At 48.9% G+C, this 26,706-nt stretch overlaps 13 protein-coding genes and 1 pseudogene across 13 annotated transcripts in view; 7 read left to right on the top strand and 7 right to left on the bottom strand.

The window, feature by feature from the left end:
- The first annotated feature begins 511 nt into the window (after positions 1–511).
- On the top strand, positions 512–1,438 carry CND03335 (hypothetical protein). The gene is made up of 4 exons (XM_024658485.1): positions 512–742; positions 822–949; positions 1,006–1,063; positions 1,164–1,438. The coding sequence occupies exons 1-4, from the start codon at positions 692–694 to the stop codon at positions 1,278–1,280; spliced, it is 354 nt and encodes a 117-aa protein (XP_024514339.1). The 5' UTR covers positions 512–691; the 3' UTR covers positions 1,281–1,438.
- Positions 1,419–2,734, bottom strand: CND03340 (expressed protein). Its single transcript, XM_570565.1, has 6 exons — positions 2,659–2,734; positions 2,595–2,606; positions 2,146–2,542; positions 1,953–2,088; positions 1,674–1,900; positions 1,419–1,620 (listed from the first exon to the last, which is right to left on the bottom strand). Exons 1-6 carry the CDS (start codon positions 2,702–2,704, stop codon positions 1,518–1,520), a joined length of 921 nt encoding a protein of 306 aa, XP_570565.1. The 5' UTR covers positions 2,705–2,734; the 3' UTR covers positions 1,419–1,517.
- On the top strand, positions 2,322–2,703 carry CND03350 (annotated as a pseudogene).
- A 108-nt stretch (positions 2,735–2,842) lies between the features above and the next one.
- CND03360 (conserved hypothetical protein) lies at positions 2,843–4,359 on the bottom strand. The gene is made up of 9 exons (XM_570670.2): positions 4,083–4,359; positions 3,986–4,029; positions 3,917–3,932; positions 3,746–3,845; positions 3,640–3,686; positions 3,489–3,592; positions 3,334–3,434; positions 3,124–3,245; positions 2,843–3,067 (listed from the first exon to the last, which is right to left on the bottom strand). The coding sequence occupies exons 1-9, from the start codon at positions 4,329–4,331 to the stop codon at positions 2,987–2,989; spliced, it is 864 nt and encodes a 287-aa protein (XP_570670.1). The 5' UTR covers positions 4,332–4,359; the 3' UTR covers positions 2,843–2,986.
- A 125-nt stretch (positions 4,360–4,484) lies between these two features.
- On the top strand, positions 4,485–7,804 carry CND03370 (expressed protein). Its single transcript, XM_024657028.1, has 12 exons — positions 4,485–4,565; positions 4,606–4,845; positions 4,898–5,091; positions 5,147–5,478; positions 5,531–6,033; positions 6,089–6,292; positions 6,342–6,523; positions 6,585–6,977; positions 7,039–7,177; positions 7,236–7,309; positions 7,375–7,593; positions 7,645–7,804. The coding sequence occupies exons 1-12, from the start codon at positions 4,508–4,510 to the stop codon at positions 7,738–7,740; spliced, it is 2,634 nt and encodes an 877-aa protein (XP_024512645.1). The 5' UTR covers positions 4,485–4,507; the 3' UTR covers positions 7,741–7,804.
- Positions 7,805–7,944: 140 nt separating this feature from the next.
- CND03380 (alpha-1,6-mannosyltransferase, putative) lies at positions 7,945–9,750 on the bottom strand. Its single transcript, XM_024657029.1, has 5 exons — positions 9,057–9,750; positions 8,533–8,973; positions 8,366–8,461; positions 8,228–8,302; positions 7,945–8,154 (listed from the first exon to the last, which is right to left on the bottom strand). The coding sequence occupies exons 1-5, from the start codon at positions 9,725–9,727 to the stop codon at positions 8,118–8,120; spliced, it is 1,320 nt and encodes a 439-aa protein (XP_024512644.1). The 5' UTR covers positions 9,728–9,750; the 3' UTR covers positions 7,945–8,117.
- A 69-nt stretch (positions 9,751–9,819) lies between these two features.
- Positions 9,820–10,633, bottom strand: CND03385 (hypothetical protein). The gene is made up of 6 exons (XM_024658486.1): positions 10,537–10,633; positions 10,469–10,491; positions 10,386–10,415; positions 10,305–10,336; positions 10,168–10,251; positions 9,820–10,111 (listed from the first exon to the last, which is right to left on the bottom strand). Exons 1-6 carry the CDS (start codon positions 10,557–10,559, stop codon positions 10,031–10,033), a joined length of 273 nt encoding a protein of 90 aa, XP_024514340.1. The 5' UTR covers positions 10,560–10,633; the 3' UTR covers positions 9,820–10,030.
- A 106-nt stretch (positions 10,634–10,739) lies between these two features.
- On the top strand, positions 10,740–12,097 carry CND03390 (6-phosphogluconolactonase, putative). The gene is made up of 5 exons (XM_570172.1): positions 10,740–10,809; positions 10,862–11,003; positions 11,054–11,416; positions 11,484–11,609; positions 11,667–12,097. The coding sequence occupies exons 1-5, from the start codon at positions 10,746–10,748 to the stop codon at positions 11,854–11,856; spliced, it is 885 nt and encodes a 294-aa protein (XP_570172.1). The 5' UTR covers positions 10,740–10,745; the 3' UTR covers positions 11,857–12,097.
- Positions 12,098–12,170: 73 nt separating this feature from the next.
- On the top strand, positions 12,171–14,579 carry CND03400 (mRNA polyadenylation-related protein, putative). The gene is made up of 5 exons (XM_570171.2): positions 12,171–12,552; positions 12,631–13,003; positions 13,088–13,799; positions 13,858–13,977; positions 14,043–14,579. The coding sequence occupies exons 1-5, from the start codon at positions 12,384–12,386 to the stop codon at positions 14,463–14,465; spliced, it is 1,797 nt and encodes a 598-aa protein (XP_570171.1). The 5' UTR covers positions 12,171–12,383; the 3' UTR covers positions 14,466–14,579.
- Positions 14,556–21,724, bottom strand: CND03410 (expressed protein). The gene is made up of 12 exons (XM_024657030.1): positions 20,386–21,724; positions 19,893–20,325; positions 19,417–19,823; positions 18,937–19,363; positions 17,657–18,879; positions 17,493–17,604; positions 16,879–17,436; positions 15,190–16,824; positions 15,109–15,132; positions 14,996–15,054; positions 14,822–14,930; positions 14,556–14,757 (listed from the first exon to the last, which is right to left on the bottom strand). Exons 1-12 carry the CDS (start codon positions 21,651–21,653, stop codon positions 14,650–14,652), a joined length of 6,363 nt encoding a protein of 2,120 aa, XP_024512759.1. The 5' UTR covers positions 21,654–21,724; the 3' UTR covers positions 14,556–14,649.
- A 132-nt stretch (positions 21,725–21,856) lies between these two features.
- CND03420 (conserved hypothetical protein) lies at positions 21,857–22,619 on the top strand. Its single transcript, XM_570522.2, has one exon. It carries the CDS (start codon positions 21,927–21,929, stop codon positions 22,569–22,571), a length of 645 nt encoding a protein of 214 aa, XP_570522.1. The 5' UTR covers positions 21,857–21,926; the 3' UTR covers positions 22,572–22,619.
- On the bottom strand, positions 22,584–23,759 carry CND03430 (prenyltransferase, putative). The gene is made up of 6 exons (XM_024657031.1): positions 23,549–23,759; positions 23,357–23,499; positions 23,178–23,294; positions 23,026–23,127; positions 22,808–22,967; positions 22,584–22,756 (listed from the first exon to the last, which is right to left on the bottom strand). Exons 1-6 carry the CDS (start codon positions 23,738–23,740, stop codon positions 22,631–22,633), a joined length of 840 nt encoding a protein of 279 aa, XP_024512643.1. The 5' UTR covers positions 23,741–23,759; the 3' UTR covers positions 22,584–22,630.
- A 171-nt stretch (positions 23,760–23,930) lies between these two features.
- Positions 23,931–25,288, top strand: CND03440 (expressed protein). The gene is made up of 3 exons (XM_570524.2): positions 23,931–24,154; positions 24,245–24,629; positions 24,690–25,288. Exons 1-3 carry the CDS (start codon positions 23,964–23,966, stop codon positions 25,206–25,208), a joined length of 1,095 nt encoding a protein of 364 aa, XP_570524.1. The 5' UTR covers positions 23,931–23,963; the 3' UTR covers positions 25,209–25,288.
- Positions 25,289–25,603: 315 nt separating this feature from the next.
- CND03450 (conserved hypothetical protein) overlaps positions 25,604–26,706 on the bottom strand; it is a 1,509-nt gene continuing 406 nt past the window's right edge. The window contains exons 1-8 of the mRNA XM_570563.1: positions 26,547–26,706; positions 26,390–26,468; positions 26,309–26,332; positions 26,184–26,248; positions 26,085–26,128; positions 25,948–26,028; positions 25,871–25,889; positions 25,604–25,807 (exon numbers count right to left, since the gene is read on the bottom strand). The exon at positions 26,547–26,706 is cut by the window's right edge and continues 406 nt beyond it. Of these exons, the coding sequence (XP_570563.1) occupies positions 25,749–25,807; positions 25,871–25,889; positions 25,948–26,028; positions 26,085–26,128; positions 26,184–26,248; positions 26,309–26,332; positions 26,390–26,468; positions 26,547–26,706 (531 nt within the window). The 3' untranslated portion in view covers positions 25,604–25,748. The remainder of the gene's footprint in view (positions 25,808–25,870; positions 25,890–25,947; positions 26,029–26,084; positions 26,129–26,183; positions 26,249–26,308; positions 26,333–26,389; positions 26,469–26,546) is intronic.

Raw genomic sequence — 26,706 nt, forward strand, 5'->3', positions numbered from 1 at the left:
TTTTTACATAACACGTCAACGCGACAAACGGGTCGTCGCCTTTTGATCCATGAGAACATGAGAACCTCAGCTTGATCCCGGACTTCGAGCGACGTCTTTCACAAAACGTGCGTACAGCGTGCGTCGTGCGTCGTGCAGCAGCCTTGCTGGCGCAGTCGATTAAAGCAGCACCAGCAATCAGCAATTATTTATTAACACTCCTTCCTTCCCCATCAGAAAATGATGTCATCTCACGACTTATAACAACACGGATCGTCCATAATAATAATAAACATCCTTTGCCCTCTTTCCTAAAATTATCGCAATAGCGACCCCTTGATTTGTTGGCAGAGAGTTTCCTGCTTTGATGTCCCTTATAAATCCGCTTGATATCTCTGTAATGAAGATGACGGATGTTCCGACTTAACAGAAGTTTAGACGCCTCTATAATGGTCTATGGTTATGATTCAAAGGGACAGGATTTCACCGCGTTCGCCGACCGGCGGGCTACGTGTATCATTTTGTGCCACTGGTCACTACTAGTCACTGGGCGTTGTAATCGGACAGAGTGAGGGCCTCGTGACTTGTATATGTTCGTCCCAGCAGCACATAAACCATTCTTTTGATTCCCAATTGCTAAGCTTGCAAGTTACTGCTTACTCTGCTTTAAGAAGACTCTAGAACCATCGACAGTTAACAGCCATTGCCAACGATGACACAGTGTTCGAAAGACGAAACCCTTATTCAGGAAATACATGTCCGAGTAAGTGATGCTACCGGCCCAAATAATGATAGCACGAAGAAGGCCCAAATGTTTCCCAACTGATATTATGTCATCGAAGATCGTTGAGCGACAAGGACATGAAGAGAGCTCCTGGGACGGCTGCATCTCAGTATACTCTCAGTTGAAGAGTATCTTTGAAGTATGGAATGATGACGTACATGAAGACGAAGACATCGATTCTTATAGGTAGGCTAACGTCCTGCTTGTATTTCCGTCGAGCAAGTCTTCTGATTGCAGGCTAGGTTTACCGTGTATCTGGAAGGAACAGGAAAGCCGGGAACCGTGGTGAATGGCGACGAAGTGAGTCGTATCTATATTTATAAGCCCACTCATATACCGCCACGATACCGGTCATGACGGGGAGTCATCAGCTGAAACTAGCTTCTGCCCCGTCTCCTAGAGCTGCATGTCATTGGGAATTCACGACCAGGGTATTATTTTTGCTTCACGGATTGAAGTTCCAGAACACAGGCCCCAACAAATGGCAACAAGTACGCGCGTTGCCATGCGCATATAAAGTCAAGCCTATAGTACGAGCATTAAGGGATGGTGATTGGGAGGAACTAATGGACAATTTCTCTACTCTGCATCAGTGAGACCTGATCAGGGGTCTTCATGACTGAACGCTTCTGAAGGAATACGAGGTAGCACCATACACACAGCACGCGATGTCATTATTCTATTGTTCATACAAAACCCAGCATTTCAGGCTAGTCCTCAACTTTCATCCAACTCGCCCGCGTTTCTTCATTTTCTATGCGGATACCGCATATTTGGCAGCAGCTTCATCGAACAGCTTATTCTTCTCAATGAGATCGAGGGCATAGGGGTGTTGCTTTGCGGTCGTAACCAGCTTCCTGCAAGAGCAGTCAGTAAATAATGCCATCTTGACATCAAATGAAAGACTGACTCCGCAAAGCCCTCAGCGCCAACCGAAGCGCCAACAGCCAGAACATCGCTGCTACTCTGCCCTGCCTTACTCTGGGATGCTTCCACAATGTCGGCCTTGGCCTCATCGACGTGACCTAAGAGAAGGTGTGCGGCAGCGTGCGAAGCTAAAACAGGAGCGGTGCGACCATTGGGAAGCTGATAAAGCTCTTCGTAAAAGTAGTAGGATTGATGAAGAGGTTGAGATCCCTGGAACTCATGTCAGCTTGCACTAATAAGCTAAACGAATAAGAAGGCGTACAGTCTTGAGCCCAATCCAAGCTTCCATAGCCTGAATAAGCATAGAGTCACTCCCGAATTTCTTGGCGGAGTTGTAAGTAGCTTGCGCAAGATCTCGGCGATTGAGAGAAAGAAGAAGCTGGACAAGGATGGCAATACTGTCATGAAATGGAACTCGGTTAGCTGACAGGCGCCATCATCTTTGATGAACTTACCACTCCAGATCATCCTTAGCCGCGCCCTCTGTCAAAGTAGCCACAGCCTCTTCGTTCTCTCCCACAAGGATAAACACGCTAGCAGCAATGGCTCTTACGGTCTTCTCCTCCTCCTCATCGTTTCCACCTTCACATTCCAATACCAAGTCCCTAACCTCTTCTACCTTTTCCTCTCTGGCATCTTCCTCCGCTTCATGGATAGAGGCGAACGCGTCAACTGCACGCGCAGAAAGAGGTACGGGTGAGAGCGAAAGGAAGGGTGCGAGGATAGCGTGGGCAGATGAGGGGGATGGAGACGGAAGCGCAAGATGAGAGCGAGCAATATAGAGAGCACGGTGGAGTGATGAAGGGTCGTCTGAAGGTGTGTGGGGGTATTCTGAGGCTTCAGAGATACAGGCTATGCAGAGTCAGTGGGGAATGATATCGTTTATCGTCGGTCGGTGACGAACCTTGGTATGACGCTGCAAGTGAGGGTTAGCTGTGAGATGAAGGGAAGAACGAGAGTACACTCACCCTGGTAGAAGAGCTGCTTGACGTGGTATAAGGGGTCTGCCTCCATGTTTGAGATGCTTTTGCTGCTGTATCGGCGCGATGGCTGTATAGGTGAGCGACTGACAGCGAGCGCGAAGCGCCAGTTGAGGGCAGCGGCTGCTGCCTGCTGGTGCCACCAGGGCACGTGTTACGTAAACACATTCAAGGAGAATTAATTAATGCATGCAAATGTCATTACGGAACATGATGATAAAAGTTACAATCGATATGAGCTTTCGCTATATGCTTATGATGCCTATACAACCTAAATGCAGTCTATGCAGGAACCACGAGCGCAGAGGGGCACAGTTCAGAAAAACAGAGGTTCGGGACACATGGTATCCCCTTCTTTGAGTTCTCGTAACCTTTTGTCGACGAGCTCCTTTTCCTCCTACAAGGTCTACCATCAGTCGAACTGACGGGCAAGCACATTCTCTTCGAACATACCTCTGTTAAAGGTCCACAGACTTCTGGGTGGCAGGGAAAGTAGGTGCCATTCACTCGCGTATGGGCTGTTTCGTATAGACGCTGCAAACGCTCGGCTAAGGGAGGATGGGCAGGGGCACATACTGAAATTAGAGCCCATCAGCACATGAGCTTGTCGAATTCGCGAAGAAATCTGAAGGTATCGGGCCATTCCGAAGAACCAAAACTCACTATCAGTCACCCTTTTGGCCCATATGAAATAGGCCTGCACTCGTTTCATACCCCATCCCACTGGTGGGCTACGTCGGATTGACTCAAGATTGTGCAATTTACTTTATGAAACGAAATCAGTAATGCGCATCAGCTGCGGTCACTGACCTACTCACTCTGCCAACTTGACTTGTTGAGCCTGTTTGGACTTTGAAGGAGCTGCACGCAATTGCTCGACCTTGCGCTGAAGGCCATCCAGTGCAGTATTGTCGGTACATTCCTAAATAGGGTAAGCCTCTCCCTACATAATAAGAACAAAGTACTCACCTCCACAATTCGTGCCACATCAATTCCAAATTGGTCTGCAATTTCTTCTGTCCAGCGGTTAGCTATGTAACCGGACACGGTACTTTTCCTGCTTTCAGAAACTCACCTATAGTCGTACATGTGTCTTCGACAGTATCATGAAGGATTGCAGCTTGCAAAACGTGAACGTCGGTGATGCCAGTTGACGATAAATAGTTTGCCACAGACTACACCGCAAGTTGACAATGAGTGTTATGGAACTCGGTTGCTGTTAAGCTGCATATATGCAGGAACGTACAATCGGATGGTTGATACTAACATAAAGGTCAGAATGCTCATGAGTGGAAATGGACCATCTGTTACTCACTATGGGGATTGATCGACATCTTTTCTTCTTTGGCAAGAATGTTTCTGCGATATTGTCCGTTGGCACCGATGCGGTCGATGAACCGAAATGCACTTACTCTAGCAGCAAAATCCAAAGTGCGAAGGAGTAAACTCAGGTCACTTTCCCCATGCAGCCTCCCCGGAGTAGAAGCCGTAGGTGATCCGTTTGCGCTGAGACTCCGGCTGACTGGAGGTGTTGGAGTAAAGCTCCTGGCGGGGGGTGTGCGAATGAGTTCTACCTCTGAGTAGGATGGAGAGCGTAGGGGTGGGTTCAGGAGAACGTTTGTGGTGGTGGGAGAGGAGTTTATGGAGACACTGTTGGGCATGGTGTGAGTGGAATACTATGGGCAGTGAGTTGGCAAGAGAAGATGCGATTATGACGCACCTTGGCAGCGCCAATGGGGAGGGACGAATTTCTGGGTTGATTACGTATTTCCCGGCAAAGGGAGACAGAAAAGGCGAAGAACGACGGCGAGTAACTTGTCAACAACAGCAAACAGCCATGTCCAGACAGCTTCTAGCATGGGAGACAGAGGAGCGCAAGCTCCAGTCTGTATACGGTACGTCTCCCCGGCATACATTCACAGCTCACAAGCGCAGACGATATCTCCCTCCACCGCATCGTCCCTGCACAACAAACTATCGCCCGCTACCTCAAGAAGCACCCCAAGTCTCAGCCAGCTCTCATCGTCAACATGTACATCATGCAGAAAACGGGCGCAGAGGAAAGCGACATTCTCCAGGTCTACAAGCAAATTCAGGCACTCGCCGGACCTAAGAAGGAAATGACGGGCAGAGGCGTATGGTGGTGTACTCTTACCCTCAGGAACATGGGCAGACGCAAGTAGCAGATTCAGTCGACTGACAGAAACATGAGCTGATGGACTTGTAGTGGACCTTGCCCAGAAAGTGTACCAAGACCTGTATGACCTCCATCCAGAAACATACCAACTCCTTGAACAGGTTTTCTTGCATTCAGCGGCCGCTTGGGATGTGTCTACTATGGTGCAGAGCAGCCGGAAGATGTTCAATGCTACCCGTGATCCCAAATGGGCCCGATTGGCCGCTTGGGCTGAATGGGTTCAGGTGCGTCCTTCCGTCTGGATTTCAATAGCTCGGCTGACGTGTCGCCGTTTAACAGAAAGCCCCTCAACCTACCCCTTCCAACCCTTATCCATGTCCAGCACCCGCAAACTCTCTGAAAATTGCCCAAGTGCTCCTTTCTACAACAGGCAACACATGCGAGACTTCGGACATTTTTTGGCTTCGCGCCCAGATCCTTTTATCCAGTGACCAGCCTGGCGATTTGTTGACGCTGGCCAGACAGCAGGCACAGGAGGGAAGTTTGGCGAGGCTTTGGTGGAGGATGGAGACTGTCAAGGCTGCCGTGGCAAGATGTGGAAAAGAAGGGCAGAAGGAATGGGAGGCAGAAAGGGAATGGGTCGCGGGGATGTTGCAAAAAGATGACGGATCGTATGTGCGACTTGATAGCCTATCGCCCGTAGAAACTTACACCACTACACAGACAGCGCAACTATGCGTTCTACCGATATCTACTGTTGGCTACGCAAAATTCTACCGATCCTGACTCCATGCGAAGCACCACTGCTCTACTCAAGTCCTTGGTTGAGCAGATCGGTCAAAAGGAACGTGCGCCCCAGCTTGCCCAGCTGGAGTTTGACATGGTTCTTCACGACACAAAATTCGCTTCCGAGACGGATATCTCTTCTCATCTGATGGACGACGAGGAATGGCTGGACAAAGTTGAACAGTACTGGAACCGCTGGGGTTCGAAGGGATCGATCGTTACAGAGTTAATAGCGATTTCACGGGAGAACGAGAAGCGGAAGACGATGGTCGAGAACTTTTTGAAAGCTCGTGCTGTTCAGCAGCACCATGATGAAACCTCCTTCAAAGAAATTTCAAATGCTTACATCATTCTCCTCATGGAGAAGGACGCGGACTGGATGCCAACAAACGAAGATATCGAAAAGTACTGGAGACTGTATCTCGAAGGACTCCAATATGGTGAGGAGACATATTCTCGTATATCTTCATACGCTCATTAAAAGCTTGAGTATAGGTAGAAATCTTGCGAAGACCGATGTCCAATCATCTGATCCCATTGGTTTGCTTACAGTCAACCTCTTGCTTATCATGTGGCACTCTTCGCCAAAGAACATGGTACCACTGTATAAGTCCATCCTTTGTTTGGAGAAGATTTGTCAAGAAAGCCCCATATGTATGCATGCGCACTACCTGTTAATCCGTTTATACAGGTTAATCGGTAAGTCTAGTAGAATGCCTTCATAGCGATGTGCTGAATATTCTTGTAGGCGCTGCATCCCTTATAGGACCGCATCTGACCACACTCGGCCTGTCTGAAATTCAACTCGATAATCTTTTGCATGTCATTGTTGAACGGGGAGCCATTGAAGCCCTGATGGCCAAGAACGTCGGCATCTGGTCAAGTCACACCGATAAAGCCCTTAATATGTACCAGCGTACCGCTTCCGACGTAAGTTTTGTTCCTTTTGTGGATTAATCGCGTCACAGGCTAACGACGCGGGGCCGCCTAGTTTCCCGAGTACGTTAAAGAATGCCTCGGCAATGAAACCTATTCCAAAATCACATCCATCAGGCATCTCGCCTCCTCTCTCCATGATTCTCTCTCCTCCCATGTCCTTGCAATTGAGCAAGCCCGCCTTCACGCCTTCAATTCCCCAACCGTGCCTTTCCCACCCCAATTGACCAGACGTTTACAGAAATCGCTGAAGGCCGAAATGATCGATTTGAGGAACTGGGATCTCATTCAAGAGATTGGCGGTAAACGGAAACTCACAAAGGATATTACGGAACTAGGTGGGAGGCCAATAGCAGACGACTGGGTGAAGATTATGGGACGATTCTGGCTGGTTGTTGGCGAGTTTATCAATAATGGACAAGTTTTAGATTTGGAGTTTGAAGGTTTAGTTAGTATTTTATCTCTGCTGCAAGGCAATCAATCAAGTCACATGCTGATGCTTGACTTAGGAAGCTTTATTAGATCACGAGCAAGCCTTGGTTGAAAGTGGATCTAATGTGCTCAAGGCTGCATCCAAGGCATTAAAGCCCTCAACTGAGGCTGCCGAATCTGAAGAACAAGAAAAGTCACTCAAAGGCATATTCAGTGGTAAGTGATGGACATTAGTGTTGCTGAATAGATGAAATGACTCACCGACTCGTGGTAGAAAATATTCGCATCTGTTGTGGTGACCACACCTCGCGGTGGTCATTGATACAGTCGTATATCTCTCTTGCTCAAGTATGTGGCCTTTTTTTTTTGGTTATTTAGGACCGTTGCGAGGTCTGGCTAATACAACCGAAAAGCTCATCAAGATCACTGATCTGGTCCTTTCACGCGCTACGGAAGCCGCTAAGCCTGTGAAAGGCAAAAAGAAACCGACCCAACTTTCAGCTTTCATTGCCGATCTTAGGAACGAAATACAAGATTTGAAAAATACTACTATGGTGGAATTGAACAAGCGACTGGATGCTGTTCGAGGAGAGGATGAGGTCAAGTGGGACTGTCTAAGCAGCTTGTTCGATGTAAGTTGTTCATGTCGATGTGCAACCACGATGATGGCTGATATAAGGTAGGAGGATGTTTATCTCCAGGATGTTTTCGAGAATCTTATGAATGCTCGCAAGGCGTCTTTGGACAATCTTAAACCATTACTCACTACCAAAAAGTAACAGGCATTATGCCGAATAGAAATCAATACAGCCTACATGCAACTTACACTTAATGTGAAATCAGGTCCTCACGGACGATGTGTAACAGTACTCCCGTGGGTGGATCGTGGTGCAGAACTGTTACGGAAAATCGAATTGTACTGGTTTTCTGACAATTGACGATCACGAAGTGATATCTCTTGTTTGAGTGGCTAACCACACTATACTCTATTGAATATGTTCATATATTGATGCTATGTATGATGGCAGGCAGACCGTTTACAACAAAAATATGCTCTACTTTGCTACTTTTACACACATTGCAAACTCTACAGCAAGACAAACTCAAAAGGCAACATGACCATTTGTAGACTTTTTTGTCCTATTCTTTTCAAAGCTTATTTATCCGTTTTGCCTTTCCATCTTCCAAAGAATCTATTTATTGTTGCAATGATTGGGAGTCCAGTCAGCGTTGTTTCCGTGATTGATCACTCCAAGATTTACTCACCCGTGCCATACCACTCTATGTTCTCCCTGAAACCCTTCTGAAGCATCGGCTCTGAAAGAATGAACGGGCATGATGCTGTTTTTTATTCAACAACATCAGCAGGTGGGTTATTATTACCAGGAATTGAGACCAACGTACATCACATCTCCGATTTGTAATGGCTCCTTGAGACCTGAGGCCTGGGCTGGATGAAATCCGTAACGAACGAAGAGGTATCGGAAAACGGCATCGGTGCTGGGGACGATATGTGTTATCAGCAAGGGTGGCGTTTGATGTTTGACACGGAACGGGTCGGGAGAACCTACAATGCGCCTGGACCTGACCAGTTCAATATGTTTACATCTTCTTTTCTGACTTGATCATTGTTTGATTTCATCAGCCTTATTTCTTCCGACTTTTTCAGGGCCATTCCGATCACGTCCAACAGGACGGGATGTCCTCTATTGGCCATAATTGTCCATTGAACGATCTGGATAGATCTTGCGAAAGATTGTTCTCTCCAGTTTGCTCCGGTGGACAATGCATCGGATTCAATGGCAACAACCAATGAGGGTTTAGAGGTTGAAGGGGTTGAAGGAAGTGTTTGCGAGGAGGGATCTTGAATGATGGATATCAGTTGCGGGATGGCCGTAAGAAGGGGAGCAACTGGAGCGACGGTGGGACTACGGGCCCACTGGGCGATGGGAAGGACACTGGCTGTATCTGTATCGGTGTAAACGCCACCGTTGAGCAAAAGGACAAGGTACCTGCAGGTATAGCAGAAAGCAAAATCAGCCAGTCGTCTTTATACAGCTTTTCACCTGGAGGTGCAACTTGGGATGCAACCCACCTGAATAAATCCGCACGAACCACCCCGTAGCTTTCCTTCAGAGCCAATAATTCCTCTTGTGCTTTAGTTTTAACCTCTCCAGCACCCAACCTATCTTCCAGCCAGGTATCAATCTCCGCATCATTTACAAACATGGTGGTCCATTCCGGATTTTGGGTGATCCAGGATTGAAACTGCTCAGGAAGCTGTTGAGGTTCCAAAAGATCGGTTGTGTAAATGAATTTGGGAATAGCTGTTTCACTCCCTTGCTCTCGGGGCAAGAGGGATGTATATGAAAGAACGGTTTGGAGGGTGGGGTGATCCGCATTAGATCCTTGAGGCTCCTGGAGAAACTCTTGCCAGATATTTTCCAGGTAACTGGCATAGCTTTGCAAAGTCCAATTTTCTCCAAGGTCTATTCCAAGGTCCCTTTTTGCGCCAGTGGCATCGAAAAGTCTATTTGATTCAGCGACATGTCTAGCGCCAGCATCAAGAAGGTTCTGGATTGAGATGGCAGCATTTCCTCTGCAGCCCGGTGTTCGCTCGCCCTTGACAAGTGCGGTAGGTACGAAATTGAGAATAGAGGTGGAGTTGGCGAAAAGGGAGAAGAGAGAGGATAATGCGAATATGATGAAAAGAAGGGCGAGGATCGGGGAGAGGAGGCGGGGATGTGGACGGGTGGCGAGGGGCATGGAAGACGGTTCTGCTGCAGTCGGAATAAGAGAGTAATGGACATGAATGCATGTAGCTGTGATACCATTTCGGTCTACTATTTATAGGTTTATGCATTTCCAAAGCCCTGGGCCAAGTCAAAATCTGGAAGGTAACGAGAAGTGCACAGTAATATAAGCAGCGCCGTCGCAGGGCAGCTGCGCAGGCAAATCGAAACGACGACGCAAAGAAAATTGCGATATCCTACCACGCGCTGCCGTACTACGTAGCTAGATGCATACACCTGGAGTACTATACACAAATGGAATACGTTGCAGCGGTCATCAATGCCTATCCGGAAAAAGAGGTTTGCGCTTAGTATTGAGCTGGTCACCCCAGACGACCTGGTCCTTCTCGCCGGCTTCCTGCAGCACACAGTACCGTTAGGCAGTCCTTGGCTACGATGGACCTGGCCACTCACCTCTAACCGCTCTTTCATTGTCTGGCTCCCTTCTCGGTGGCGGACGATCTGGTCCATCTTGTTCTTTAATTGGGGAGAGAGTTGCTGTATGCACTCTTTCAGTTCCCGCTTTGGATACGCTGTGTCATAGCACTCACGCTGTACAGCTCCTTTTCGCTAGGGACGGTTTCTGCGATAACGAGTCAGACTAAATCGGCGTCAAGACGGACAGATCGTACTTGACTGGAGCCATACACCAGCCCCAATGACTGTAGCAGAGGTGAGCTTGAGGCGTGCAAGGATGCTCGCAGCGGGGACTCACTGAGCGACGAATATACTGTGAACCTGTGCGCGGGGTCAGCGAGGATGTGTGGGCGGAGAGCGACGTACTTTGCCCAGCGGACTGCAGCCATTGTGTGTGGTTGACGAAGAAGATGGTGGGGAGGCGAATTGTGAAGTGCGGGTGGAAGTCCCCCAGTGCGGGAAGTGCCCCAGTGCGGAAGTCCCCCAGTGCCGAGCGCCACCGCCCCACGGCCCGCCACCCATTACTTCCGTTTCCCATCTCCCGCACTCTGCACTCCACTTCCACCACCCACACAATGCCCCCCCAGCCACCAGCCCCCCCCGTCTTCTACAGCTTCCCGGACACTGAAGTCCTCGTCGGTGCGTCCCCTGCTCCCCCGCCCGCCCATAGCCGCCCCGCTGACCCCAGCAGACTCCCTCGCCAACTTCGTCGTCAAGGCCCAGCGGGATGCCGTCGATAAGCGCGGAAAATTCACCATCGCCCTCTCCCGTGGATCGCTTGCCGCCAATCTGAGGGGATTGGTCGGCCAGCAAAATGTACAGTGGGACAAGTGGTGCGTATCGTTTCCGCGTCTATCGCGAACCCTGGCTGACCCGCCGACAGGGAGGTCTTCTTTGTCGACGAGGCCGCCGTGCCTCTTGAGGACGAAGATTCCAACTACCGCTCAAACTACCTCTCGTTCCTTTCCCATGTACCCATTCCTAGGGAGCAGATTCACACCATCGACATCAACCAGCTTGACGATCTCGAGGAGTTGGCAGACCAGTACGAGAAGCAGCTTGTGAACCATTTCGCCGCCTCAAACGCCGCGAGGTATCCTACCTTTGACCTGATGCTGTTGGGTATAGGCCCAGACGGTGAGACCGCGAGTCTATTCCCGGGGCATGAAATCCTCAGTGAGAAAGACGCATGGGTCAGCTTTATCGATGACGCGCCGCGAGGACCTGCAAGGAGAATCACTATGACGTGAGTATCCGCGGATGTACCGACAAGTAGTTGCGATGGACAATCTGGCTGACTTGACTTTTCCTAGTTTCCCTGTCTTGAACCACTGCTATAGGGCTGTCTTTGTGGCGACTGGCAAGGAAAAGACTGAGATGCTACATACCATTCTTGATCAGCCTGAAGCTGGACTTCCTTGCTCACGCGTCCGACCTGCGTAAGTAAATGTCCTCTTACGACTCTGAAACTCGAACTCTGACTTGGCGCAACGTAGCTCTCCCGGTCTCGTATTTTGGTTTGCTGATGCAGCAGCCGCATCTGCAACTCAGTACCCTCCGACCACTTTCCGATGGATCGACAACGAGAAGGAAGCCCAGGAGGCAGTTGATGCGGCAAAGCGCAGGGCTGCCAGAAAATTGGCAGAGGCCGACAGTGAGGCAGAAGTACTCAAGAAAAGTGTATAGAGTAGCGCATGTTCACAAGAGCAAGGATTCGTTTTTCATTACTGTCACTTAGTCAGCGGAGACTCCGCCTCAGTTGTGTTCCATGCTTCTGACGAATCTGTACATAACTGGCCTCTATCTTCTTTTTATCTTTAAAGGTCGGGCGGGATAGGTGTAGACGCATTAGTTGATCTTGATATGCTATAGCAAAAGGTGTGAAAAGTGTATAGTTATATGCATTTGCAGGCAGTTACTGGTGCATGAATAAATTGCTTCCGTTGATACACGCATCTTCTTTATTAGCACTCCGTCTCGTTTCCTCGTCCTCGTCTTCTCACCCACTTTTTTTCATCCTCATAATCGCCTTTCCTGTCTCGAGACACTTTCCGCCCTCCACACCATCTGCAACACAACGCTCGCTCGCCTTTATATGCAATCGTAGTCTCTCACATTACCCGGATCTCGACATCGAATTCGCTCGTACCATCGCCACTGCGTTCTTACCTCATCTGTCTCTCATTTAACACCTTTCTCATCGATCCTTCACCATGTCGACAGTATTTTATCGCTGGGGTGCTGGTCGAGATGAGTCTCGTGTGACTTTCGACGGCACTCACATCTCCGTATTTGATCTGAAGAGGGAGATCATCTTGAATAATAAGATGGGCAACGGCAAAGATTTCGATCTCAGCATCTACGACAATGTCACTGGAGAAGGTGTGTGGTGTTTTCTCTTCTCTGTTTTTTGTTTTTTTTTTACATAACATAGCTAACAACATGGTGTTATCTTTATAGAACTCAAAGATGATAACCAACAAATCCCTCGATCGTCCTCACTCGTAGCCCGCCGTCTCCCCCCATCTTTGGGAAAAGGTCGCGGTTCTGCAGCAGATTATATTGCTGGTACGACTGCAGCCGAGGCTCTTACAGGCGACCACCGTGTAGAATCCCACGCGCGTCAAGCCATGCTCGACAAGAATCTGACAAAAGGTATTAGAAGTGCCGGTGGCACATATGGCAGTTTAAGCAAGAGATTTGATGGAAAGGAGGAAAAGCCCGCGGAAAAGGTTCAAGTGTCCACGGGCGATAAGGATGAAGATGCCAAGATTCAAGCCATCTTGGCGCAAGGTGCAGAGACTTGGGAGCAGATGCAGGAAGACATGTCGGCGTAGGTTTATCAATCCCAGTCTATTCCATAAGAGCTGTTTGGCGCTGACCTCGCATCTTTTTTTTTCCCTTTTTTCTTCTTCAGTGGCTATCGAGCCCCAGCAGCAAGAGCTGCACGAGCAAACAAGCCTTCTGGGTCAGCAGTTGCCGGTGCTAGTCAAAAGTATGACTTTAGCCTTGGACCCGAAAAAGAACCGCCGGTCGGCTATATCTGTTATCGCTGTGGCCAAAAAGGGCACTGGATTCAAAATTGTCCCGAAAACGATGACCCTGCAGCCGCCGAGCGCAAGCGTTTCGTCCGAGTCACCGGTATTCCCAGGAGTTTCCTCAAGACTGTAGAGACACCTGTCGGAGCCGAAGGTTCTTCTGGTGGTGCTATGCTTACGGCCGATGGTGGATTTGTCAAGGCTGTACCAGACCAAAGGCAATGGCAAAAGCAAGCAGCGGTCAAGCCGCGCGCCCTGACTGGCGCGGATGTGCGAGATCAAGAACCCCTGGAAGCAGACTTGACCTGTCCCTTATGTAAAAAATTGGTTTGGGAAGCTGTCAGGACACCTTGCTGCAATACCGCTTTTTGCGAGGAATGTGTCCAGACATATCTGGTGGATCACGATTTCGAATGCCCGCATTGCGAAAGCAAAGTTCCAAGTCTGGATAGACTGAAGCCGGATGAAGACTTGCGCAAAAGATCTAGAAACTATGTGGACCACGAATTACAGAAAAATAAGGACGCAAAGGGCGACAGTGCGGATGGAGATGTCAAGGAGGAAGCTGAAAATGATAAAAACGCCGACGATGTACGTTCATTTGTCCTACATACGTGTTCCATCTTTTCTGACCAGTGCTGTCACGTAGTCCGAGGAAGGTTCTTTAACACCTAAAGAGCAAAATAAGAACCAGATTCTAGGCGCTGATGGTCAGCCACTCAATTCGGATTTGCTCGATCCTCATATGATCCAAAACTATCTCTTCGGAGTAAGGTTTTTTTGTCCATCCCCATTTATTTCGTTCATTTCTGCTAATATCTTTCACCACCGCAGGCTAAGAAGATGCTTCTCAACCCGGATCTTAACCCTGCCGCCCGAGCATTGTTGACAACACAAATGCAGACTCTCCAGGCCAACTTGCTTCAAATGCAGATGATGGCTATGATGAACGGCATGGGCATGGGTGTCGGTTTACCGTTAATGGGAGGGCAAAATAATGTTGGAGGCGGTCAGACAGGAATAGGGCTGAATGGGGCAATAGATAATAGTATGGCCATGCGAGGGAGACCAGGGTTCAGAGGGGGGTTCAGAGGTAGAGGAATGGCCACTGGACAAGGATTTCAAAGAGGTCCTCTGGGACCGGCCGCTCAAGGTGGTATGGGTATGGGAATGATGAACAGGCCCAATGTGCCTGCCAAGAGAGGAGCAGACGTAGAGTTGGGAGGAGAGGCAAAGCAGCCCAGAACTGGAGTATAAAGATCATTGCGCGGATCATTGCTATAGATGCATCATTGCGCATGCAAGCAACATGCTTAGCCAGTGTACAACGATTGATTATATTATGATGTATTGCGATATGCATAAATGAAATGATTTATATACAACTGTTCTTAAGAAGCTATGCGAGAAGATAGATGAATCTAAATAGGACACAGGGTTTTCAAGTCTCCCTGCTTGGCTCATCGAAATAAGATCTTCTAAGGCGATTCCAGTACTGACAGGCACCAATGTAGTCTGTCAATAAAATATGTCTATTCTGAAAATGAAGCTGTGAAATAGTCAGAATCATGATATTCCAAATTTTGACAGCCGTCTAGACGGCGTGGACTCACATGCAAATAGTCCTTCACCTCATAAGACAATTTTGCGCGGCTCATTATGACTCCATAGCTGTCCAGCCAGAGCTTTAAGTACCCTGCCTTGTTATATGCCGGTATAGGTCTAATAACAGCATTATCATTAGGGTGTAAAATCCTGGTAGAGAAATGAATCAAGAAACCCCTTACCCTTTCTGATGAACCCATCGATTCCAGCAACAAGCCAGGAACCGTCGTTTATGGGAAAGCTGTTCAATTTATAATATTAGTACATCGATGAAAAACATGATCTGGAATCTTACATGATGCTGTATCCAAATCAAAGACTATTCATCAAAGGCTACGTCAGTCACAGTCAACAATACCAAGACAACTCAACTCACCTCTTGATGTCTAATCAAATGTCGAACTCGCCCTCCATCCCATACTTTATCCAGTTCACCCATAAAGTCTATTAAAGTTCCCGGCTCTAATGAGGAGCTCCACTCAGTCCACTGGTTTACTCGTTTACCCATGTAAGGGCCAGCATGACCAGTCTTGGTGAAGGGACGTAGGTCTTCAATAGCTGGCGGACTATCACGAAGTTGAGAACGAGATTGACCCGAAATGTTTGTTGGCGATTGGTGAGAATGGTTAGATATAGATGTCTCTGGCCCAGCCAGTATTGTGATACTCTCATCATTGCTTGAATCATCGAAATGAGAAGCAGGCTGGGCATTCATGAAAGCTAAATTGGCCTTTGCTTCTGTAAATTTCGAGTCAGAAACTGGCTCTGACGTATCAGCCAGCCTAATGGAGCTCTCCTCTAGAGGAACTTTCGCATTTCCTGTGGAGGATGAAAGGATCGGTTCCAGCGATTGTTCAGGGATCATGAGCTTAGACAAAACGCAGGGTTCTTGGAAGTCGTCATGCCTTGGAGACATAGAAGGAGAAGGAGCTGGCATTTGCCAGGCCGACGTTGTTATGGGACCTATGGAAGGCGATTCTGTCCGCGCATCTCTCGAAACATCGGTTTCAAAGTCAGACAAGAGTCTAACATCTTCGAGTTCTGGGGTAAACAATCGGCGAAGTGAGAGGTCATCCAGCTGTTGGCAAGATGGTGACCCAGAGCCGGATCCTTCAAGAGCTGAGAACCTACGAGCAATGACGGACTGGCTTTGACAGGGTCCCGGAGACATAGGCTGATCATCCAATTGAGACATGGAGGCGCCTCCTATGGTTCCAAGACACTGACCTTCGGTATTTGTACAAGGTGATTGCGGAGAGGTCGAAGCAGCAGACCTTCCCTGACTTGATTCAACTATGGAAAAAGTTGTATCTCTCTTCAGAGCAGATGCAAAGCCTGGTGGCTCATAAAGTTGGGGAGACTTCTGGGAACTAGTTGAAGACGAGATGCTTTTGAAAACGCCATTTGACTGATGCGTAGATCGAGGAGATAACGAGATGGAGGGTAAGCTGTACAAGGGGCAAGCCGTAGAATCGGATGACTCAGTATTGATACAGTTGCCAGCAGCAGGAGGTAATGGAGAGCCAACCCCGAGAGCATCAAAGTTGGAGAGGACAGTTTCTGCGAATGGAATCGGGAAGGAAGTAATTTTCTCAATCTGAACATCTTGAGTCGCTAAAGTTGGTGGCGGCGGTTGTGCAAGGTTGGCAGATAATGAAGGCGACCTTGTGACGCTAGAACTCTTCTTCAACGGTTCAGATGACGATACGCATACTTGGGGGGAGGATAGTTGGCCGGGGACTGTCAAAATGGGCGGTCGAGTAAACTTAGTAAACTCATCAGTAGATGCAATATCGTCGGTGTATGATGCCGGCAGGCGGTTCTCAAAGGAAACAGGTGAATCTTGCACCGATAAAGTCTCCGGCAAGTTATTTAGTAGATGTGAAGGCGTTCCACCGGTATGAGGAGAGACTTGTCCCGTTAGATGCGTTAAATCGCCCGCAATAGTCGAGAAAACTTGAGAAGCATCATGGCGCTTCACGAAAATGACGCAGTCCGGTAATGTTATAACCTACAAGTGTCATCAGATCATTGCATTGCGCACAGGGGGGATCAGTTGACTTACCATCTCCGCCCCGTTGCCGCTAATTAGCACTGCGCATTCATACTTATGATAGTGCTTGATGTGCACTGCTAACTCGCTCATGTCGTTAAGGTCCCCGACATCCTCTTCTAGCCCGCACAGCCCACATTTCCAGCCATCCACTATCTTTTCTTGAGTCGCATTGCCTTGTACGTCTTTGAAGATGTAAAGTAGATTTAGAATGCGTGGCCTTCGAGGTATGACACGATTTGATAACGGCTCGAGGGGTAAGGCTGCGGGATCAAGGCTGATATTCGACTCCAATGCCAGGTTGAAGCAAAGAGCTCCGTTCCGGTCTCTCATGTGAGCAATATCGGCAATAGGAAGCAGAAATCCGTCTGGAGATGTTATCGACATAGGGGATGAGATGTAACTACCTTGCGAATCTTGTCCAACATAGAGATCGACATGAAATCGTAGCTGGAGATGAGTGGATCTATTTGCCCTCAGAAATGTTCCATCTAAAATGAGAGGTAGAGGGGTTTGGTAAAGCGCCATGTCGCGAAGAGGGAGAGTGACGTCGTGGAGAGGTTTTGGATCCTAAAGGAGGTCAGTGAAGGACAAAAATGAGATTGCAAAGGCAAAAAGCCACTAACCGATTCCCACGAAACTCTGATCCTAGCGCGATCCAACCCAGCCACCAAACCAGACCCTCCGTCGACAGGAACAATCCTGCTGATCGTGATATTGATTAGGCGACCTTGTCTCCTACAGGAAGTCAGCCCGCCGTAAACCAAGCGTGATGTAGCCGGTAACTTACATTGTCTTCAATTGACTTTCCCGTGCCACTAGATCCCGCTTCAACGTTCCGAACCCGACATTACGCATATCCAAAGTCATTTCGCCTTTTTTGATCCTCATGCATAGCTCTCGGACTTGACCTTCCTTTAGTCGTTGTTGGAATTTGACAGATGATGGTTTATTAGGGAATTCATTTGATGCTAAACCAGACAAACCGGCACGAACGTTCCGAGGTAAAAACGGTTTCCTAGTTGTTACAGGGTGATGCCGTGATATGTATTCTGAAGCAAACGGATGTCGAGGTTGGTTGTGCAGCAGTCTGCGAGAAAAAATAGATAGCTTGGATTGAGGCGCAAATCCTCGCGGTATCAGATGGATATCATTCTGGACTTCGGGTACCCGATGAGAGAATGCGGAATCCTGCGACAGATTCATGAGACTCAACTTCGATACATCAAGCGATGGCAGAAGATCGGAAGAAATGGGAAGTTGAGAAGGGATGTCGTTTGTATGCGAATGTTCATGAACTGTTTGAGGGACAGAAATAAGAGCAGACGATATTACAGGTAATTGCGAGGCTGCCTCCATATCGAGATTCGATGACTGCGACCCTGAAACAGAGGACGAACGATCATTGTCTGGTTGCGAGGTTTCTTCGATTTGCTTTGAAACCGTCTCTCCTACCTCCACCGACCTATTTCTACCCACCTTCGAGGCCTCTGCGATATTGGAACCGATAGTAGACAAATGTACTTGGCTGTTTTCGACTATGGCTTCCGGCTCGAATGCGTCAATAAGCAACCGAGGATCCCCGACAGTATTCAATCCGTTGATTCTATCCCTTGGCGAAATAGATCCGTTTTGGTCCTCTGTTGCACCCGTCTGCAGAATCGACTGCAACTGAGCTCCGTCTAGGATAGAATCGCCGGGAGTACTTTTCAAGGCGCCCTCAGCATTCGTCCGTAAGCCTAGCGTGTATTGCCGAGCCACAAGCAGATGCCCTGCTTGCTCAGAGCCAACCATGCTCGCTGAAGGACGCGATCCAGGTTCTGAAGTATCCAAAGCAGAATGGGGCGGATGTGGGCGGTCCGGGAAATGGTGGCTTTCGGTAAAATGCTCGCTAGATGCTAAAGGCACCAAAGCTGACTCACGGGGGTGTGGGTTGAACAACTGTGAACGAAGGCCATCAAACGGGGTAAGTACAGGCCGGGAGCGATCACCATCAACAGGAATACGTAAAAGCTAGGAAAGCTTTACTGTTAACTATGCGTTATACTGTACTTCTATCAATTGACGTACTAGTCGACCAAAGATCCTTTGTATCATTGATTTTAAATCATCCCATGGATAGACATTGGCGATAAATGATCCTGACCGTCCCAAATGAGGATTCGACATATTCTGGATCTCCGAGAAAAACTTCTCGTTGTTACCATCTCTTCTTTGAATCATGGATAAATGCTTGTCAACATTGTTATTGATCCAAGTCTTAAGCGGCACAGTCAGACGCCCCACGTCAAGGAGGGCTTCTAAGGCGTTAAGAATATCATCGTCGGCGATAACGCAGGTATCTCTTTCTTCCCAGTATATGCAGGATATGATATGGGTCAGAAACGGTGACCATTCTGTCCTGGTGATGATTCTGAGCTTGACCGTAATAGCGGCTCCATCCCAATGAGGAGAAAGTTGGATGAGACGTCGGCCGGCGCTTCGCTCTTCAAGTGTCCTTTGACCTTCAAGTCAGTGTGCTGCCAACAAGGCATGATACCTAAGACTTACCAATCTTTTGTGACGGCTTTCAGATCCGGTTCAAAACGCAATTCTATGGATGACCATGTGAAACGGCCTTCCGCATGTTGCTCTTCCGTGCCAAATTCCTTTGTCTGTCTATCTTCATTGGTTAGAGGAAATCGCTGTGCATCATCATCCAAAGCCCTTAAATTGGATGTATAAGAACCCGGTTGATCGGAGGGTGGGAGCTGTTGATACGAACATGATGACGGCATTGGCGATGGCAGCAAGTTTTGGGTGGAAGAAGTCGGATTTATACCTTGAGGGGGAAGAAATAATGTTGCCTCATTTGATAGCGTAACTCTAGTGCTGAAAAGTTGCGAAAGAGGTGCATCATGTGGCGCCAAGACAGGTGGGCAATGGTCACCCTCACCGTCTCTTGGAAGGCGCACGACCTGTAGTTCAACAAAACACTCAGCTACACCAGCTACGGCCACACATATCAACAACCTACGGATACTTACAAGGTTTTTTATTATATCTTCTATTATAGACCCTAGATCCTCCCACAGATAGAATTCGCTTCCCGTTTCAATCTTCTTTCCTACGTTGAGGGGACTTGACATTTCAGCTATTCTGCCGAGAAATCTCGCCCCATCTTCATTATCTCTCAAAACAATGATTCCCGTGCGCTTTTTGTAATGATTTCCCAACCAATTAGCCTGAACGTTTGCGAGTCTATCGAACCCCAACAAGACTTGAAACACGCTAGATACACTTGTCGCTGGAAAGACATATATGTTTCTTTCCTTCCAGAAGAAGCAAGGCAGACAGCTTGAACGATGATTCACGGCCTCCATCTCAGATATCGCGTGCGCTTCTACCTGAAGCAGCTTGCCTTGCAAGTCCCTTCTCAAGAGAACCAGCCGTCTATGAGCTGATCGTTCTTCCGGGGTCCTGGAAGGGACGCCACAATTATTACATGTTTAAAGCTTCACACAATGGAACGGCACTCACCAGTTCTGTGTCATTTCGGTTAAGTCTCCTTGGATGCTTAAAGTAACAGGCGACCACTTGGCTGAAGCAAGCGAATCTAGCCAGGTAGGATTCAAGTTTTGTGACGAAGTACCCAGATCCACCGCCGTTTGTGCTCTGGATCTTGCGTTTGTTGCATCTAGCAAATGTGTGGTTAAAGGCCTGTTATCGAAGACAACCGGTGAACACGCCTCATTCCGCGACGAATCTTGGAGGAATCGTCCCGCATTGATTTGTGTTCCATTAAGCGGCGGCAGGTCTCTTACTTCCCTCAAAGGAGACGGCCCTTTCTCGATAGGTGTAATTGGCCGACTTTCGGCATGTCGCGTACTTGAAGGAGAAACCTGGCAAGCCGATCCGTTGACCATGTTACCCTCCTTTTCCTTAACACTCCCAGCCTTCAGGTACATGACTTCAATCTCCTCCTCATCAGTATCTTCCCCAGCACCAGACGCTAGGCTTCCCGTATGACGTCCAGTCCGATCTGAAAAATCGTATGAATCACCATCCTCTCGATCTTTTTCATCTGCAGCCTCGTCACTTGCGTCAGAGCTGTCAATGATTAAACTATCATCATCGCTGTCCAGCACTGTCAGATCGATAACCAAATCCATGGCTTTCTTCCTAGCTGCCTTCTTCTGAGGGCCGGCTAAACCTAGATTCCGAGACATGCTACCGTTGCTGATGACATTCGGAAGTATTGACGGTATGGAAGACGTTCTGATGTCGATACGAGGACGTTTAGGGTTGGGCAGAAGAGCCGTATCAGCCATGCGTTTGCGATGTTGAAGATCGAGGTGGTATGCTTTCTCAGTAAGGGACGACGTCAGCTCACTTGACAATCCAGGTGTGCCAGGCGAGGCCGAAGAGGCATCGTCGGCAGATGAAGAGCTGCTATATTGCGGTTGAGACGCAGAAAGCCTTGATCCGGGAGTAACTATTCCCCGGGGCAGTGTCCTTCCAGCAAGTCGCAAAGAACTTGAGCCCTCAGGTTCTAACTCATCCTCTTCGCTCTTGATATTGGACTTGTCGGTGCCTGCATGCCAATTGGATGCTCTCTTCCGAGCGGCTTTGAAACTGCAGATAGAAGGCTGATTGGCGGGAGGTGAGGAGCAGGTGCTCATAACATGACGTCTCGAGGGCAAATAGGTGATTGCCGGGCTAGGGACTGGAAGCTGCATGGAGAGCGACGGTGAGCAGGGAGAGACAGGGAGAATTGAGGGGCGTTGCTCTAGCGGTTGTGGAAGCATTGGCAGAATGTGGGCATCCTTATCTGTGAATGGGAGGAAGGAAGGAACGAAGAAAGAATGCCCGAGGTGTTGTGATGGTTTATATCGATAAATTAGTAGTACATATCTGTTTTGTTTGTCCAGAGCACCGAAAAGCCCCCCGCGACTCCTCGGTTAGCGATTAATTAATCACCTCTTGCAGGTCCACCACTCTTTATAAATCTATACGTTAGTATTCATTACCAAGCAATATCTAACCGTCCACTTTCAATTCATCTTCTCCCATTGCTACCCATGACGACAGACATCCCCGCGCAACCCCTCAAAACCACTAAAGAGACACACCCCGATTTACCGCCGGGCCTCATCATCGGCCCTGATGGCAAACCATGTAAAGTCTGCAACTCGTGGCAAGATTGGGCCAAGATCAAAGTCAAGAAGAAGGCTGCCAGTGGTGGAGAGGATGCTGAGAAGAAGAATGTTTCTGGGTCCGGGGCAGCAGTCGGTATGGCGGGATTCGGCAGCATGCTGTCTGGTGCAGGCGCCTCAAAAGCTCCTACCAACGCACCGTTAGACCGAACGCCAGACCGGTCAAATTGTCCACCTGACACCGCAGCCCTTGGGCGCTCTACATGGACTTTTCTGCATACTACCGCTGCTTATTATCCAATCAACGCACCCCCACAGACCCAGTCCAGTATGCTTAATCTCCTCTCTTCACTGTCTTTGCTTTATCCCTGCTCGTGGTGTGCCACGGACTTCCAAAAGGATATGCGCCGACATCCGCCCGATGTCAGTGGGAGAGAGAGTTTGATGAAATGGCTCTGCGAGAGGCATAACGAGGTTAATGAAAAATTGGGGAAAGAGAAATTTGGATGTGATATCAAAAATTTGGACGTGAGATGGAAAGACGGGCCGGAAGATGGTAGTTGCGATTAATTCGTTATAGAGTCTTTAGATCGTAAGATGCATCACACAATACCACTCGACACTCGCGTTCAACACCAACCAAGTTTCCGCATCCATGCCTTTTGTTGCCATCCAAGAAGAATGGGTAACATATCTGATAATCCAAACTCTGGCCAGTAGGTTTTGACAAAGTGCAGCTGGGTATCGTCTGAAGCCTATCGATACTCAGTCGGTATTTGTCCATATTTTCTGGAAAATGAACTCACCTGCCACATCATGAAATCACTTAGTCTTTTGACATCTGATGTTCGGACGAGTATATCAAGTTTTTCTGGCTCTTCGGGATTGACGAACAGACTCTTGTCCACAGTGTTGATTGCTTTAGACACTCCCAGCGAATCGAACACATCCTTAGCTGTGATATCACTTTAAGCGTTATTAGCATCCTCGTTAACCGATCACTGGACAGCCGGGTTTTATTCACCTCGGAGCAAGCTCTCCCTCATATGCCCGCCGAACGCTTTCCTTCATCGCAGTGGTGATCTCATCCCGAGAAGCGTACGGACAGCATACATTCAATACGCCACTGCAGAGTAACTTATCAGCTGTAGATTTCCAGAACAACAAAAGGCTCACTTTTTGTTATCCTGGGTCATAGCCTCCATGTCGCGGACGGCTTGGAGCACATCAGGTGGCAGCATATCAAGCTGGCCTATAAAGCGTATCTTGACGCCATACTCTTCCAGCAGGTCTCTTACAAGGATAAATCGCGTTATCACTGGTAAATAAAAGGCTGTAGACTGAGACATGCGCACCCATGTTCACACAGCTCTGCAAGACGCTGCTTGGCGAGATTCATCAGAGCACCGACTTCCTTTTCTGACCTGCTGAAGTTGTCTATAGCAAAGGCGTATATCGACACTGCTCTTATTCTCAATCGTAGGCATATCTCGAGAGTCTTGCATGTACGATTAGTAGGTACGGAGCTGCGAGTAGCGGCAGCTCACTCTTCTGAGGGCATTGAAACCTTCAGCATGGCCACTCTCTACTTGCTGACCGAGCTCTCTCGCGTATCGTCTGTTGCCATCCATGACGAAAGCGACATGGTGTGGGATGGGTCCGAGCGCGAGGAGGAAGAGCAGGAGGGAGGTGGCGACGGAGAAGAGGCGGTGTACGAGGGTGGAGGGGAGGGAGCGCATGGTGTGCGGTGTAAATCGTATCGTCTGGGCGGCTCTATTATGATGGCAGCTTGGGGGGTTGACGTAATACGTAATCGGTCGCAGCCCGCCACAATAGCCGCGTCACGTGACGTATCGCCGAACTGTCCCGATCCGGCGCGTCCTGGACAAACAACCGCTCCGCTCCACCGGTACATAACGCTCTTCCCAACGTCACTGCAATCTGTTATCCCATCTCCCCGCAATGATCAGACGAAGGCTCTCCTCAGGCCTCCTCAGGGCCGCAACCCCTTCCCGCCCCTCCCCTGCCACACCACCAGCCAGGACTCTCGCGTCCGCTGTCCTCCTCACCTCCCAGACAAAGTGGAAGACGGAGACTGTGGTCACTCTCAAGGCCGAGCTGAAGAAACGTGGCCTTTCCCAACAAGGTAACAAGTGAGTACAGATCTGCTATGCAGGGTTGGCCTGGCCGACTTTGCATGTATGGCATCCGGCTGGCTAGTATCTAACTCTGCCTGCTTCCAGAGCCACTTTGGTTTCCCGTCTCGAGTCTGCAGAGACCTCATCTCTTCTGCCGCCTGTCCCTCCAATCCCGTCCTCGGTCCGCTCCATTTCTTCCACTACCTCACTTTCTCGGTCTGGCAAGTTGTCTGACGCCCCAAAGACCGGGACTTCATCCAAGGATGCGGAGGTTGACCCCAACGTCGCACCAGGGGTCTCCGTTACTGGCCCCGGACCCCAAGTGATCTCGCAGAGAACCTCGGCTGTGAACCCGGACACAGTTCCTCCAGAACAAGTGACTGTCGCTCCGGGGCTGCCTGAAAGTAAGGTTGGCACTGAAGGTGCTGGCGAAACTTTGGATGTGAGGATGCCTAGCGTCAGTGCCGACGAAGAAATCGATCAGGTTATCGTACGTTCGTTTACAATCACAAAAGTCACCGCCGAGCAGCAACTAATGCTACCCCCGTAGCCCCTCATCCCTGATAATTTCTCTGCTCATTCCTATCCGTCTTCTGCATCTACAGACCCCAAGGTGCTCACAGTCGCGTCTGCTTCCACCCACCCCGCAGGCGGACCGGTTCATGCTTCTCATGACCAGTCCGATGCCCATTCTCTCGAATTTGCTGTGGAAAAACTCTCGTCTTCGGTACCCTCACTCGAGTCCATCGCCACATCAGTGTTCTCTGCGCCTGCGGCTGCATGGACTTCTCTAGGCTTGCAGCTTCCCAAGGTTGGCGTTCCTCAGGGTGGCTCCAGCGAATACAAGTATAACAGTCGTGGACTGAACCAGGATGAGAAGAGAGGCGCTTGGATCCTAGCCGGAGTGATTGGTGCTGGTCTCCTCTTGGGCGGGCCGAAGAAGGACAAGACGTCGGCGGCGCATGCAGAATCGCATGCCGAGACTCAAGGCAAACGAGTCGTAGGAGATGCCAAGTGGGCACAAGCTAGTGGTGCCGGCGTCGTTGGACATGGAGCGAGGAAGGATTAGGATTTTCATCGCATTGTCAGCCTTCCCACTTGTTGGCACTGAGATGCAATTAAAAGAAATTGAACATTTAAAGCAGTTCATACATGCAAATTTCCGCGTGCACCTGTCGTTTCTAAATGACAGTCTCAACTAACCGGTTTTTCCCCTTTCTTTCCGGCTCCGGACTTTGGAGTTGCGATATGGATGAAGGGCATGCCATGCCGTTTTGTAGGCGTTTAAATGCAATCAAGATGCAACGTCGACTGCGTGGTGAGTACAATACCACCATCCGAAATACCGCGTGTATTATATTATAGAGCAAACGATAAGCGCGGTGTTTACGATTCACTCTACAGTTGCAGAGGCTCAACCGTAATCTCGACAATTACATGTATGGGGTGAGTACTGATCAAAACAAACGTTCACTCTGCGATACATATCAAACCAATCATGAAATGGACATTGAATTCAGCAAAGTGCTCAGCACCAAGCTAATACAGAAAGTCAAATGCAGTACCGGGCGTGATGAAATAACGACTATTCCGTCATCCGTCACCCCTTTTATGCCGCAACGTTTGAAGCAAAGGCCCCAATCACATTTCCGGGTGGATAATACTCGCCTGCAGGGAAATGCTGATTAGACATAGTTCAACCAACAATAATAACCATTTGCCGCGACTCACAGACAATATTGACTGAATCCTGCGGCACCAAATGGATGGCGTTAGTCACGACTGAGAGTAAGTGGGGTTGTACTCACGGTACCGTAGCCGGTGAACACGGTGCCATCGGCACAATTAGTCACAGCACAGCCGATTTGAGTGGTGCTTTGCCACACAACCTTAGTGAACCCCAGCAAGTCAGCCAAGCCCTAGAGAAGACAATAAATCTACTTGCCTGGGTAAAATGACTGGCCTGTGGGTTGGACGAATCATAGTCGGCTGCTCATGATGCTTGAGATGACTATTCTAGTTTGAATTCGTGAACACTACTTACACGCTTCATTTGTCCAGCTATTAAATCCACTAGTGATGTTATAACCAGCGCCTACCCCCGCCGCCCTACAGCTCTTAGTGACCGTTCACGGACATCACTGAGCCGGTTAAAAAAAGTAGACTCACAAGTTTTCTCCATAAGGGCCACCACTTGACATACAACATTAATATATAGCACTGATTCTGAATGGGAGTTTGAACACTTACGTATGAGCGAAGTTGCAAGCGGATGCTGCATCAGACGCATAGGACGCCAAAGTATCATTCCAAGTGACAGCGTCCGCATCTACGGTGAGATGAGCATACATACACGATACACCTTACAGGCGTCTGTCGGTAACATGGAGTGATCAAGTGAACTGACCGTAAAGTGCTCTGAATTCGTTGTGCAAGTCAAGGAAGGTCTGACTGTCGCTGCTGGCAGACGAGGATGAAGAACTCGTAGAGGCCAAAGAGGATGCACTTGATGACGACGGGGTTGTATTGGTCTGAGAGGCCGTCTGTACAGTTTCTGCACCCGCTGA

The sequence above is a fragment of the Cryptococcus neoformans genome (assembly GCF_000091045.1).
Source record: "Cryptococcus neoformans var. neoformans JEC21 chromosome 4 sequence".
NCBI classification, from domain to species: Eukaryota; Fungi; Basidiomycota; class Tremellomycetes; order Tremellales; family Cryptococcaceae; genus Cryptococcus; species Cryptococcus deneoformans.